The sequence below is a fragment of the Camelus dromedarius genome, chromosome 5 (genome assembly GCF_036321535.1).
Source record: "Camelus dromedarius isolate mCamDro1 chromosome 5, mCamDro1.pat, whole genome shotgun sequence".
Lineage (NCBI taxonomy): Eukaryota > Metazoa > Chordata > Mammalia > Artiodactyla > Camelidae > Camelus > Camelus dromedarius.
In genome coordinates, this window is record NC_087440.1 from 36,318,395 (window position 1) to 36,334,669 (window position 16,275).

General features: G+C 37.9%; 1 protein-coding gene across 2 annotated transcripts in view; it reads right to left on the reverse strand.

Moving 5' to 3' along the window:
• Positions 1 to 313: 313 nt before the first annotated feature.
• PRKD1 (protein kinase D1) overlaps positions 314 to 16,275 on the reverse strand; it is a 278,738-nt gene continuing 262,776 nt past the window's right edge. For both annotated transcript variants that reach the window (XM_031453524.2, XM_031453525.2), the window contains 2 exons: positions 2,137 to 2,222; positions 314 to 1,308 (listed from right to left, as the gene is read on the reverse strand). In XM_031453524.2, coding sequence (XP_031309384.2) covers positions 1,090 to 1,308; positions 2,137 to 2,222 — 305 coding nt within the window. In that variant the 3' untranslated portion in view covers positions 314 to 1,089. The remainder of the gene's footprint in view (positions 1,309 to 2,136; positions 2,223 to 16,275) is intronic.

Below are 16,275 nucleotides of genomic sequence, written 5' to 3' on the forward strand. Positions count from 1 at the left end.
CTAATTAATCCCTGATTTATACTGACTAAATCAGGAAGCTACACTGAGCAATATTCTTATGTCCACATGTATTCTGTTTGGCTTTGGTCATTTTTCTCTTTGGAAGCTCCTTTTCTATTGGAAACTAGAGACGACATGCAAGACAGAAAGGCTTCAGTACGCTTGGAAATATACTTCTGTGGTAGCAGAGTAGATAAAGCTAAATTCTAGACCATGGACTTCTTCTGCTTTTTGCACAGATACCCCTGCTCCTACTTGGCCGGAAAATACTAGCATGGATTACAAATGAAAATAATTCAGTCAGACGGACACGTGTTTTGACAGGAATATTTATTTGTTATTGTTGAAAAATACACAAAGACAAAAGGTTACTTAGCTGCTGGTTTTCCATAACACAACAGAGTACTGTAAGAAAGAGGGAAATATACCTGTTGTATACGGCAGTTACATTTCTAAGGCATTTAGGCTTGAGTAGTAGGCGCACGGAGGCCCATTTACTTGAGTTTAAATATGCTGAGGCACACCAGGCAGGCAAAGGGTTTGAAACTATACAGTAAAAACTCTTTCATGCATTTGTGTCTTAAGATTGTATATCCATCCCCTGACCCCCTCCAGCCTCCATCACTTGTTCCTTCTACATGAGTTTCGGAGTTGTTCATAGAACACTGGTAATAACCTACTCTTCAAGAGTTTGCTTATAGTGACACAACCAGTGGGACACACAGAACAGAACTATTTCGTGGACAGGTTCTGTAGACTCTTACCAAACTGAGGCTCCAGTAAGAAAAACACCGATCTGCAAAGGCACAGTGGAGACAGGTTTAATGCATTAAATATAACATGAATCATTCACAATAACAAGTTTAGTGTTTCAGGGAACTTTTGTTAATACAACACAGTTGGTCACACAAAATACAAATGCTTCTGTTGATTTGTCTTGGCAACTCAGATACATCAACAGTGCTAACAGTTTAACAGCTTTGTTCTCATCTGACAGAAAATAATGGCAGTTCTGCAAGGCAAATGTTAAACCTGACCGTATGTATTTATTAATTCCACAGTGTTTTGACACATTATAGGGGATGGAACTCAGAGAATGCTGACACGCTCACTGAGGGCTTTCATCTCTGTTTCTTCGGCCTCAGGACTGCCACTGTGGCCAGCACGTGGATCGATCAGGTGTGCGGGGTACTGCAGCCCCTGCTCGCCTGCGTACTGCTCCCACCTCAAGTCATCGCTCTCGTGGGTGATGTAGCGTTCCCCAATCTTGCATTCCAGCTCTCGTAAATCTAACCAGGTCTGATAATCCTGAGGAAGAAATTGCAAAGTATTACCATAGAGATGACTAAAACTATCAAGACACTACCTTAAATGTCAATTCCCACAACACATATAAATTCCCCTTTTTCCCTCCACTCTAACAGAGCTGTGTCTTTCATCAGGGACCTTGACATGACAGCATCAGCACCAAAGCCTTCCTTTTTGCCAGAATTTTGCAAATGCAGACTGTGTATAGGATATCATGCATCAGAACGTGGGCAATTAACACCTGCAGTTAAGCAATTAGAAATGTTGCTATTTCTTTGGAATTTAATGCCTACCTAATAAACCGTCAGTGTTTCAGGGGTTCGTTTATTTCTAAACTTTTAAGTTCATTGTGAAAATAACAAATATTTAAGAGAGACCAAACACATGCATCTACTTTGTATCTGCCATGCATTTGCTTTAGGAATATTTATTAAGATATTGAAAATATAGCTTTCAAATGAGTACAGTGCATGACCAGATGGGCATCTACTTGGACATTTGTCAGGATTACACATACAGATGCTTTTGAAATCTGGTCCTTGGAGGTTTGTTATGACCCTTAGTTTTTTTGCTTTGTTTCATTTTTGGTGTGCACATGCCTGTGTGTGTGTGTGGTGTGTTTCTTCCTTGTTAAATCTTCCTGGTAGAGACAGAGGTTTAGAAACATTGAATTGCTATTAAATCCTAAGAGGTTGCATGCATTTTGGCAAAAAAATTGATATCTGAATTATAATTTTTAAAATATGACAAAATATTTTTACATTAATATCAAAATTTAAATATACGTAAGCTCATCTGACTGAGAAAATAGCTAATATATTTTCTTACCTGTAGCCAGGGGTGACTCAAGGTCTTATCCACACTATAGCGCTTTCTCATTTTCACTTGCAGCAAGTTATTGATAAGATCAATGGCTGAAAAAAATTTTAATTATTGGTAAAAAGAGATGACACATCAGGAATATACCATAATTCCTTTATAGTTTATTTCACATCTGCTATTTCACACAGTTAAATACAGCATAGTGATAACAGGCATTGAAGAAAATTCCTCTTGCAAATTCTACAACTTTGGTCTTCATTTTATTTTGAATGCTAAAAAATGAAATTGGAAATCATTTCAGAGAAAGGTGTATGAGTCTTTTGTATGATATGAATTTCTTTTGGTCATGTCTTTAATACTTTTTTCTTAAGTAGGAGTTTTGTTTAAATACACATCATTCAACTATAAAGCTACAAAGTAAACAAAACAGTGTGGTAGTGGCACAAAAACAGACCAATGGATCAATGGAACAGAATAGAATTCAGAAATAAGCCTATACACCTACAGTCAACTTATGTTTTCTGAGGTCAGGCTCCCAAGGCTTTAGAAATGAAAGCAAAAATAAACAGATGGAACCTAATCAACTTACAAGCTTTTGCACAGCAAAGGAAACCATAAACAAAAACAAAAAGACAACCTACAAACTGGGAGAAAATATTTGCAAACAATGCAACTGACAAGGGCTTAATTTCCAAAATATACAAAGAGCTCATACTACTCAATAACCCAGAAGAAAAAATAAAAGAAATCAATAAAAAAATGGACAGAAGACCTAAACAGAAATTTCTCCAAAGAAGACACACAGATGGCCAATAGGCACATGAAAAGATGCTCAACATCACTAATTATTAGAGAAATGCAAATCAAAACTACAATGAGGTATCACCTTACACCAGTCAGAATAGCCATCATTAAAGTCTACAAACAACAAATTCTGGAGAGGGTCTGGACAAAAGGGAACCCTTCGATACTGTTTATGGGAATATAAATTGGTGTAGCCACTAAAGAAAAACAGTATGGAGGCTCCTTAAAAAACTAAAAATAGATCTGACATATGATCCAGCAATCCCACTTCTGGGCATATATCTGGAGGACACTCTAACTGAAAAGATACATACACCCCAATGTTCACAGCAGCACTATTTACAATAGCCAAGACATGGAAGCAACCTAAATATCTATTAACAGATAACTGGATAAAGAAGATGTGGTATATATGTACACACACACACACACACACCCCTACTCAGCCATAAAAAATAATGCCACTTGCAGCAACATAAGTGGACCTTAGATTATCTTACTAAGTAAGTCAGACAAAGATAAATATCACATGATAGCATTTGTATGTGGAATCTAAAAAAACAAGAAAAATGAACTTATTGATGAAACAGAAACAGACTCACAAACATAGAAAACAAACTTATGGTTACCAAGGGGGTAAAGGGGATGGGGGAAGGATGGATTAGGAGTTTGGGATTAGCAAATACAAACAACTATATATAAAATAGATAAACAATAAGGTCCTACTGTATAGCACAGGGAACTATACTCAATATTCAATAATAATAGAAAATAATATGAAAAAGGAGATGCATATATATGTATAACTGAATCACTTTACTGTACACCGGAAACTAACACAATATTGTAAATCAACTATAATTGAATTAAAAAAAAGGGAACTAGCGCCAAAACCAAAAAAACCCATCATTTAAATATGTACTGCACTGATGGCAGGATAAAACTAATATTCAAGACAAAGCATTGCTACTTTTGTTTTAAAATGTGTTTAAAGTCTGAATATACATAATGGGCTTTGTAGTCTCAAATTAAGGAACAGATATCTGGACACTATATTTAAACAGGAAAAAAAACCATAACATGGGCCATGACTCATGATAAACTTAGAGCATAAAAGCCAATGGTCCAACGGTGAAACATTTGTTTCTTTCACTTTGCTGTTAAGAATAACCAATGAACTGGAGTTTTATCAGCCTTCATTGTTTTCAAGGGGAAGACAGGAAAGCAACTTGTCTAACAAGAATACTTCTATGAGGACCATTCAGCCTATTACGCTGTCTCTGACCAGGACTCCTCAGTATAACTTAGGAAGAAAACGTGATTCTTCTAATTATTTAGAATACGAAGCATCTTAGTTACCCAGACTATCATATAACAGAGTTCTCACTCACATTTCTGAAAATTGTTTCAATCTTTACCAGTAATTAACAGTTCACTACTTATTAAATTCATGACCTTACCCTTCCCACTCATTCTGGTAATGACTTCTCATTTCTTTCTTTCACCTTAACATTTTCTTCCCCCCAAAAACTTAGTGAAATCTGCCAAACGAATGGAAGCATTCACATGTCACCAAAGAGTTAATTCCTTCTCCTAATCTACCCTGGTCATTAAGTTTCTTGAGAGATGGATCTTTCTACAAAAAATCTCAGTATGTATTTGATAAAAATGCAAATTAACTCTCCAACTTCCCTAGTCACCAAGTCCTGAAAGGGGGGGCTTTGATTCCATTGTTCGGTTTACATTAGCCTGCATAGATCTGAAAATACAGACTGTCACAGACGTCCACAGGACACGTGGAACAAAGACCACTTTATTCGATCAGAATGAATCAGAATCCTTCTCATTGTCAGGCGAAGAGAAATGATTTCTACAGGCTTTTGGTAATCCAGATTTGTATCTCTTTGATACTAATATTCCAAGTATTTGCCTGCATGGAAGGGCTATAATATCAAACATCCAAGAATTCTTTGATCAGAGAAAGTAAATTCAATAGCACACATTTCAATGCCTTCTCTGCCTATACACCTCTGCCTTAGCAAGAAGACCTTAGGAAGCACAGTACTTAGTACAATTTCAACTTCCATGCATGTGTTCTCAGAGAGCTTTTGAAAGTATAGTTCTCTCAGTGAATGGCGTATTGGGCATGTGCTTTAAAACATCCATTCACATGATTTACTCACTGGTGAGTAAAGTGCACCTTCCATTCTTGCTGCTGTGAAGCCACACAGCAAAAATGGAGACTAAGGTGAGAAGGGAGAGAGCGTGTGCTACCATGAGCACGCTGCAGCATTGCGCTTCCCTAGATGCTGCGGGGAATAAAGACATGCCATTAATTCACTCCTTCTGCTTTGAATTCTATAATTAGGAACCTAGGAGTACAGTACCTCAACACAAAGTCTGGTGTGTGCCCAAATGGGCCCCAACAGTGAACCACACTGCCTACTGGCGAGGGAAGTACTGCCAGAGGAGAAGCTGGAAGTGTCTGAAGGGAATGGGATATGTGAAGATGAAAAAATCATTCTGCTGAATGGAGCATATAATCACACGTCTGACCACAGCCACAGTACCCAGCTGACCTGAATAAACACAGCAAGATAAGGACAAGTACCTCTAAGAGAAAACAGTTTAGGATGTAAGGAGAGGATTAGAGGGAATGCATGAGTGTGTGTGAACATACAGGCGTGTGAGTGTGTGTATTTATAAATACACTTTGTGGCTCCTGGTTGCAGAAAACAGAAATAATTAACTATTAAATGTTGGACCCTGTACTTAAATGTTGGGAAGCTGGTGTTACTGAGAAAACACGTCCATCATTAGTGTTTGAGAGCTCCACTCTACTGTTTCTGGAACTCTTAATATATCATTTTCATTAATCAAGTCTCATACAACCCGGCATTAATTGTACCATCCAAAATGTCTTTCACTAAACCCACTTTTAAAAAAAGATTCTAAAGTGTTTTTTTTTTAAACAATATTCGCTTTATTGACCGTGTTCATCACACATATGTGTCAATCATTCATTTATCTGTTCATTCAACAAATCTTCCTTAGGGAATTACACTGGCAATGATGTAGGGAGTAAGAAAGTTAAGGATAAAGCCCTGGCCCTGAATAGCTCCCAATCTAGTTGCAAAGGCAAAATATCCGCATGTGCACACGTGCACACGTGCACACGTGCACACACACACACATTTACAATGACAAAACACACCGTTCTGGACATTTGGTCTTTAATTAATACCCTACTCAGGGAAAAAAAAAACATTTTCTTTAGCATTTATGAAATGTAACTAGCCAAGGTGCTAGTGACTAACTCCGGTGGTCCAATCTATTTCACATGTCAACTGCGTTTGCATGACACCAGTAACAAGAATTCTTTCCTCCTATTTGCGCCCAAGTTGTCTTTTTAGAACTTACCCACTTTAATCCTATTTATGTTCCAGATGCAATGGAGAACTTGCCTATTCTACGTGACAGCTCTTCACGTCTTGGGGACCGTGATTCACCTTAACCTCACCTTCTACAGTTCCTTCAGCATCCTCCGTCCCCCTGTGCACCCTTATTTTTACATTCACTAGCTGTTTTGCAATGTCCTTGTTCACAATTGACCAGAATCTTCCTCATAATTAACCATCAACTTGATGTGCACACACAGATATTATTCATATAGCCTAGGACTGAAGGTTTTCCTTTTCAAAAAATTTCATATCCATATTCTTAGGTAGTCCTCATAACAACCATACAAAAGTACTTATTATTTTAATCTCCATTTTATATAAAAGGAAAAACTGAAGCTTCAAAAGGTCATATAACTTGGTCAAAGTCAGATAGTTTCCAGGCTAACATCAGAGGCTGAAACCCATGGGAACTGGCTCCAAAGCCCAAGACCTTACACAGTTGCATTAAGTCGTTATTGTCAACTGATTGTAATGCCCAAAACTAATTCAATTTTAAGTTTTTCCAATAATGCACATTAAATCCTTCTTAGCTATGTTTCTACCACACTTTTATGTATATAAATGCGTGGATAGAGATATAGATAAAAAGACAGACAAGGGATTAGATAGATGGAGATATCTAGAGATCTATCTATATATCTATCCACGCATTTACATACATAAAATCTGTCTATCTTCTCTCTTTCTCTCTCTCTGACTTTAGCTCAACATTTCTACAAAGACTTTTCGGAATGTGAGGTGATCTTCTCTAATCAAAGAGACCAATCCTCTAGCTTTCCTCCACTTCCAAAATGAATAAGCCTATCTGCTATGTATTAATCAATTTACTGGTAACCTTTTTTCAGGATAAAGCTTAAACATAGGACTTGATGACTCTTTGATTACACTCCCAGCTGCCATGCCTGTTCATTATTCTTTTAATAGGCTTATAAACAAGTGCTGTTTCCTCCTAGGTGTATCCCATCCAGTCTATACGATGTCAGCGAGAGATTTTTTTCTAATGTTTTATTATAGTTAAGAAACATCAGTCCTTGATAATAACTTATTCTACCAATCCGGCAATCTTTTTAAAAAGAATGCAGTTATTCTGGAGTAATAAAAGACTCTGAGTAAACGAATATTGACAATTATTAGTTTTTGGTCATTTCCTTCCAGTATTTGTTTTCTACATGTTTACAAACTATTCAGTTATTCATCCTAGGGTTTTTGACAGGACAAATATTAAGCTTCTTCTTCAATGATTTCAGAATTCATTCTTTCCCCCTTTTAAAAACTCAGAAAACTCTGGCCTGTCTTAAGTATCCTGGTATCTCTTTCATCTTCTCCACAATGTGTTAAAAGTTACCCACAATGGCTCTAAAAGCACCTGTTAGCTTCTTCAGTATGCGGTACGTTCTGTTCCGAATATCAGTCATATTTTCCAGCTGCCATTGATTGTCCTCTTGAGACACCCCTACTCCCCTCAGGTACCAGCTCCCAGCAGACACTGCTCCGTGTAATCCTCAAATGTAAAGGATCCAGGCTAAGGAAAGAAGAAAGCCAGCAGCAAAGGAGCAAAAAGACTAGTAAAACTGATGTAGTCACAGTAGTCTCAAAACAGAGCCAACAATCAGGGAAAAAGTTCAAGTGGGATCTCAACTCCAGTTCCCAAACTCAAATCAAGACTTGGAATTCTGATCTAGAGGGAACGTGGTAGGGTTTGTCTTGAAACTGCAGGGAAGGTGGGGTTGGAGAAGGAGAGACAATGGGAAAGACAGATACAAAATTGGGTCATTCCGTGAACTTCTTTCCCAAACAAAGCAAAGGAGAAAGGGAACGTGGTCTGGCTGTGGGAAGTGGGAAGTAAGGAAGAGGACTGCGGCAGAAGGGGAAGTCAGAAGGCATGGTGACATGCCAGCATAGTAGCAGGGTGGGATGCTAGCGCCCAAAGGCTGAGGCTAGAAAGATGCAAAACCCCAGGTTCCCTGGAGCTCCATGGGGATCTGGAGCCCCATGAGAAAGAGATCTTTAGGCAAATCGAGAACGCCTCCAATTCCTGTTACCCCACACTTCCTTCCATAGATGTAGCAAAAGGTACATATCCCAATACCTGCCTTTCATGAGGCAAGGTCTACTGCAACACAGTGCTGGATTCTCCAGTTTCAGGCCATAAGCAGATGCCATTTAAAACAGCTGTTGTGCTAGGGCCAAAGCTGTGCAGGAAAATCCTCCATTCTTTTGGGTTATATTTTTTTGTTTCCCACCTTCCTTCCCTTATTCTCTTCAATTTGAGAATAAAGAAAACAGGAGCAAAATAGGCAGTTAAGTGGCTGGTTCCTCCTTCTCTTTGCAGTAAATATGATGTCGACTTTTTCGGAGACTGGTAGGGTTATTTTCTGATTGTACTTGCCCATTTACTCTAAGAGTTAGCCTTTCTAATATTATTCTGAGAGTTCTGCTGTCTTACGCATCCTTAAATTCAATCCCTTCCTTCCATAGGATTAATAAATTGTCTTATATCCAAGCTCTCTGTACATCTCAAATGGCCATACTGAGACAATGTGGGAAGTCTTTTCTTTTTCTATTATTTGAAAATTTTAAACAATTGTATGGTTCAAATTTTCACTTTTAAAGTCTCCCCATCCCTCATAAGCACAGAGTTCTGTGTTTTCTAAAATGTCTCTAGCCGTGGATTTGTACCAATATTTCCTATAAATTAAAAAAAAAGTGAAAATCTGTTTTATGAAGCCTAAGGTTTCTTTTTGGCTACAACAAATCCTTGGCTTTGAAATTCAGTTACTTTCCCCCTAACTTCCTGTACAGTAATCTCTCTCGTGGCCCCATCAATTGAGAGACTGAAATGTCAGGAAAGTGAAGAGAAAAATTTAATCAAACACTCAGCTTTTACTGGGAATCCCAGCAGATGTTAGGATAGCTGAGGTTCTGGGAAGCCTGTTTGCCAGGTGCACAACTATCATTGAACAAACACAAAATTAAATGGTACATACAGGTGCTGAAAGGCTTTATGTTTTAATACAAAAAGAAATGTTCCCTCAGAGTGTTAATTGTATGGATTCTGTTTTCTTCTGGTGTCCAAATTCAGAATCCTCTTTGAACTTGTGGAAACTACATTTCAGTCATTCCCTATTTCAAAGCCAGTATCATGTAATGGGCACAAGAGATTCTGAGAAAGGACCCTGGCACGTGCCACTGCGATGGTTAAACAGTTTAAGCATCACAGCTTAGAGAAAAACCTACAAGAATGGAATCGGACATACCTGAATACATGGTAGGTCCCTCGGGTCCCACCTCTCAGTCATCTTCCATTTCCTATCTTTCATCATGTCTGTCACCCCCATTCTCCCCACTAGGTTTTAGCTACTTTGAGGTCACACAGATTATGTATATTTATTTTTGCACGTAAGTTTCATAAATATTTAACATAAAATGCATCATTTAATGTATTAGAAAAATGCTCGCTAAATAGCATTTGGTAGATTGACTACATTAATTAGAAATTTAAATGGCACATTCTCTAATATCCACATTATATGCAAATGGTTTGTCTATTTTGGCTAAAGATATTCTTGAATGGTAGGATATCACAACTCTACACACTGTAACAGATCACAGGATCAGTGATTTCCATCAGAAAATCGGAATAACGCTGAGGGATCTACAAGACCTATGATGTTAATTTTACACAAGAGAAATTACCTGTGAAACCCTGGGGCTGATCTCTTCTGTTGACATGCTACTTTAAAAAAATACTGTTTTTTCCATACTGTTTTCTGTCCACCTGCAAATTACTCAGGTACAAATTTTCAAATTAGAAACCAGATCAGAACTACCACTCTGATCATGAAGTCATCATCTGTCACCACTGAGCACCTTGCCTTCAAGGAAGCATTTTTTTTCCTTTCCTTTCTGCCTCGCTGCCTGTCACCCTGTAGGTTCAGGACTTCTCCCTTTGGCTCACTTCATGCTGATGGTAAGCTGTGTGTTTATTTTAAAAATCGTTTTGCAACCCTTCACATTCCAGCTCACAACCCAGCAAGCTGTTGCCGGGCAACGCTAACTGGGACGCTCCTCTCAGAGGCTGAAACCAGAGGCTGCCGGCAGCAAACAAGGCCGCTGGAGATCATCATCTCACTCCTTCCTGAGTCAATTACCGCAATCCAATGAAGTGCAAGACCTTGAGAGACTCCAGTCGGGATCTTTCCTCTCCCAGTTCTCCCCTCTGCAGAAAGTTATTCTATCAATCAGTACTCCTTTGCTTTACATTCAACGTAATTTCCTCCTGAAGACTAGAAAAACAATCTTGGAATCATGAATTGTTTAAACACAGCCTAAAGCAGTCCCCAAACTGATGCCAAATTGACTCAAAATGTGAAGTCTAAATTAAAATATATTTATGTTATTCTAATGAAGTTCGGGGTGGATTTTTTTTTTTTTCATTTTCATTGCACATTAAAATTGTTTGGAGAGTTTTCTCTCTCTTTTTTTTTTTTAAATGTTGATACTCAAGCCAAAGGTCAAGTGAGAATCATTAGAGAGGGGAGTCTCAGGACTGGTTGTTTTAGAAGCACCTCAGGTGTTTGCAGTATGTGCAGCCAGCATGGAGAATGGCTGTGCTCAGCAGTCCTCAGACTTTCACACTATGAATAATCCAGGGATCTCAGACTGAAGATTCTGATTAGGCAGGTCTCGAGTGGGACCTGACAGTCTACATTTTTGAATGATTCCCTTAAGGCAGAGCCTTAAGCCACATTTTGAGTAGCAAGAGACTACAGGGATGAGAACACTGAAAGTAGTTAATAACTGGTTTAGTATTGCCTGGAGGGACCCAGAATAGGTGAATGTAAACACAGAAAGGTATCCATCCTCAGCTCCACCTTGTTCAGTACTCTGGAGCGACCACCTAGCAGGGTTTCAGGGGAGCTTCTGCTCAGAGGATGCTAACAGGAAGAGCACACAAGCTGGACTACACAAGTAAGTTTCAAAATAACTATGGTCTGGAGCTATGGACTGTACTGCGAAGGTAACATTTAAGAGACAAATGAAACTAAGTCCTCTACTTAGGAAAACTCAGTCTAAACACAGACTTGGAAAATCCGGCTTGTCAACAACATTTATAAGACGAAATTCAGAATTCTGAATGCACATTAAACTCACCTGAGTCTACTCTTTGTCCAGCAATCGAGTGTTATTTCATGCCACGCTAAAAGAAATGTGTTCTTTATAATGAAGGAATGCCGTCTTCACATTACTCTCAGGCTCACTGAACCTTGAGTCAGAACAATTTTGAGGTTTGATTTAAAAAGAACAGAAATAAATAGGGCAGTGTGTGGACCAGAGTGAACAGAAGGTTGAAGGAAAAACTGACTGCCCAGGGGAAGAGAAGGCTCGGGGTGACATGTTGTCTGCTTTCCAACCTCTGAGATGAGCTTTTGTTTGGAAAAAAGAATTGGGCTTGTTCTACCAGTGGGTATAAACCTTGAGACAGTGTGCTGATTGTGCTGGGGTCAAGCTGAGAAGAAACAGGGCTCCTCATGAAAATGTATGTTTTCTATCACTGTAGCAATATAAGAATATTCTGGATAACTGCTCAGTGGGTTGGTATTATGGAGCAGTACAGGGATAAGATAACATTTTTAACATTCTGTATTTTGAAATATTCTGTGTTGTCACTGGGAAAGAAAGCAAACTTAGAGTATTTAACCTTTGTTGTTCCTATACCCTGAGATCTCCACATATATTTAGGTGTCATGTTACAATTTAACTAGGATATACAGTCAGAAGTGAAATTTAATTTTTACAGTAGGGATATATAGGTAACATTTCAATTTAGGGCACAGACAGCCAATTTTTGAGCACTTATAATGCCAGCGTTCTTGCCAAAACTTCTGACGGGTTTCCTCTACAAATGATCATTTGTTAGAAAAAAAATCTCATTAATTACATTTCATTTGCTATCAAATGATTCCTTTCCTGGGGGGACACCTTTTCAGATATTAACTCATTTAAATTTTGAAATATGTATGAGTATCTATATAAACATATACATATATTTCAGAATGCACTCTGCTAAGCAGACATTATTTAAATCATTGTACATCTTTGGCTCATAATTTAAAAGTTCCATATCACTGAACAAGAGCATGCTCTCTTTCAAAAAAGTTAAACACAGGTAGTTCTAAAATTTCAAGTGAGACTGTTTAAAATGTTAAACCCAGAGGAAGTTCTGACCCACATAATTCACTTTAGTTAATCAATCATGGTAGAATCTTGCGGCACCCAGTCAAGTATTTTTAAGTCGTTCACTGCCTCGTCCCCTCGCATCTCCTCCATGCTGTTATGTCTGACAGTGGTGCTAATATGTTGACAAATCAATCTCTTCATTAATATTCAGCAGGCTTGCTGGATCTGCGAGCCTCATAAACTGTTACAAACACAGTTTAATTTTTAAGTGACAATTGTCTTCCTTTTGTTTCTCATACCATTGGATTTCTGGGTCTCATCTATCCAAGCCTTATTTTCAATGGGGTTATTTTTTGTTTTGAACAATATGTAGTGAAAGAGGGACCTACAGCTGGTTCCTTTTCATGGCAAAGTGCTACTTCCAACTTAAGTGTTTAGCGTTTTGGAACACTGTTGGATTTTGAAAATGTACCATGTGGTAATGGTGCTAGGCCTTTATTTAGCTTTGCTTTGTGTTTGTACTGGCTGTATTTTTCATCTCCAATTTCTGGGGGAAAAACACACTTGTGACCAATTTTTTTTGAATTTACCACATCGAATGGCACAAAATTGCTTTTAAAATAAAATTTAGATGCTTGGATAAATTTAGTGGTATATTATTATTGCTATTCTATGCCTTGAGATGCCATATATTCTGCCCTGTACATAAGTGTCAGCAAAGGATTGAGACCAGCTAGAATAATAAATTACAGCTGTGCTTCTCAGGGTAAAGAAGCAGCAGAAATATTACCAGTGAGACTGTCAGAGTGAACAAGTGGAAAAACCTGTGTCACTGGTGCACTGTCACAAATTGATGATTTTGAACAAAGACAAGCTATAGGATTAACGCAGGGGCGTTTCCCTTTTACATATGTCAAGGCTTCGTGTCTGATCTTAATTCTTGATAATACCAGCTAACCATGGTACTCAGAAGCTGAGCAGTAACAACCCAGCAGGTGAGTTGAGACTAGGTGCTTCTTCAGACTTCACCTGTGAGCACAGAAAATGATCTCTGTCTGCGGGGGTCGCGCGCTCGTTGGGAGACAATTTCCGAGATTGCCTCTGTGTTGATGACTGCCTGCTTGCCTCCCTAATGGCATATAAAGGAATATCAAAACTCAGGAGGAAAAAATAGTAATTTATCCGGTGATCTTCATGGTCTGTTACTAACCTTCCTCAAATTTACCATGTGTCTCTAATTGAACACATCAATTCAATTTGATGATGGAAATGTACTTTTACTCTAACAGATGCTTTCCCAACACTGCAGGCTCGTCATCATTCTCCTAGTAAGATGACTTGCACTGAAGCAAATTAAACTTCACCTTCCCAGCTACACAGTCCATGTCACTTGGTTACCTGCGTCTTCTCTCTTCTTCCTCTAAGAATAAACTCTTGGGTAAACAAAGCTGTATAATGAAGTCATATATAAGAAAGAATAATTTAAGACGTGTTATAATCTTGATCAACTGAAGAAATGTAGGGAAAAAATTCATTTGACTTTCACACTTGCAAATTCTCCTTTGTGTGGGCACAGATAGGTTTAGAAATTTAAGATCACATCTTCATCTGCCCAGTCACCATGCAAGAAATAGTATCATAGAAAACGGAATATAACCCTCTGGCTCTTCAGTAGTATTCACGTATAAAATATATATATGTGTATATAGAGATACAGTTTGTATATTTAACATGTAAGGCAACTTTTAGACCAGGCATGGAAGGATTTTAGTTACACAAAAGGTTGTATTCCACTTACTCCCGGAATCTTCTTGCACTTTTGTTCATTTTTATTATATTGTACAGAAGTGTCATATGTACCTGGTAAAGATCTGAATCAATCAGTAAGAAGAGTTCAAATTGAAAGATAAAGCCTCATATCTCATTATTAAACCTGCTTTCCAGTGATTACTTCTTGTAACTATGTAAAACATTTCTTCTGATTACTCCCCCACACCTTTAAAAAACAAGCACAACATCTCTTATGCTCGATGCACTAACTTGAAGCTGTCCGCAGTATGGATCAGTGCCAGTCTGTGAACTGTTTATCAGTTTATAATGAGATAAGTATACAAAGTGAGACTAACTCTTTGGAAACTTTCATAGCATTTTGACACTGATGTCACATTTTTATTATATTTTATAAAGTACTGGTCTATATGTTTGGAAATTAAAATAAAATACAACTGGTCCTTTATCACAGACAGTTTGAGAAGAACCACCCTAAAACAAAACAAAACATTGATTCCCTTCCATTAAGACAATGAATCCCTTCATTTCAGTTTTCTCTACCTTGCTTTTCCTCCTCTTTCTCTCAATTTAGTTATCCTGGCTACTGTCGTAATTTAGAACAGTGCCTGGTACACAATAACGGAGGTATGTGTGTATATACACAGATACACATACACACATATATGTAACAGCTTTTCAAAGGGCTCAACTCTATGATTAAACCACATATTAAACCATGCATGCAAATGAACATAACTCAGTGCATTCACCTAGGCAGAATCCAGTGTGAACTCTGTGGAAGTTATGGCCCTTACAGCTCTCTTCACCTCTTCCCTGTCCTCACCTTCCAGTATGGTAGAAGTTTCATTATTTGCATTCCTTTGCATAATTATAATGGAGTCTGACATGCTTGGTCTAAAGCTTTGCTAAAATTAAAAATTAGTAAGCAGGATGTAGAATAATTTATATATAGCTAGTAAGAACTACAGGATTAAAACTCATACTCCCTGAAGCCTCTGAACTATAAGCCTACAACTGTGACATCAAATTTCTACGCCTACATCTATCACAAGGAGAATTTTCAAATGTTAACAGTTAATACTCTTTTCCTACATTCCTTTCATTGTTTAAAATCATGACGCATATGTTAGTTCCTTCTGTATTACACATAACTTCATTACACAAGTATTTGCATTTCCTGGATTTTTTTTTTCCCCTTTGTATCTTCTTGACATTGGAAGCTTATCAAGAAGCTTTTTCTACTCCAACTATTTTCATGCAGTCTATATTGAAAAACATTGATATTTGGAAAAAATTACATGCCCTATAATAAATATCTGATAAAGAAGATGATGTGGATGCAAAAATATTAGGAATGAGAGGAATTTTATAATTTATGTAAATTTGAATATTCAGAACTTACTTAAAAAATTTTAGAGCACTGTCAGCTGTCAGGTCTTTCAGGGTATCTGGGCTCTCGAGCAGTGTTTTTGAAAGTGTGATCCGTGGACCTGTTACATTCTCAGTGCAAGATGGCAATTTATGGGGGTGGAGTCTGGGAATCTCCATTATTAACTAGCCCCTCTGATTAACTGTTGGCATGCCAAAGTTAAAAAATGTCTGCTGTAGACTCAGCACTAGACCATGACAGGTACTTTAAAATGAACCATAGTCAAGGCAAAATTACTAGTAATCCCCTACCTTGCAAATATTCCTGTGTTCTGACTATTAGCTAGTTTTTACATTTCCTGTTTCTAAGCTCTACACCCGTCATTTCTAAGGTTATAGATTGAGTCTTGCTTACAGTTTCCGGTTATTTTGGTAATGTCCATCCAGGATTCACCCTTATTGTGTACCAGACATGACAAACATGGAGGCCAGCCTGGCCTAGCTCTTGTTCTTTCAGAATTGCTAAAAATGCAGTGAAAAG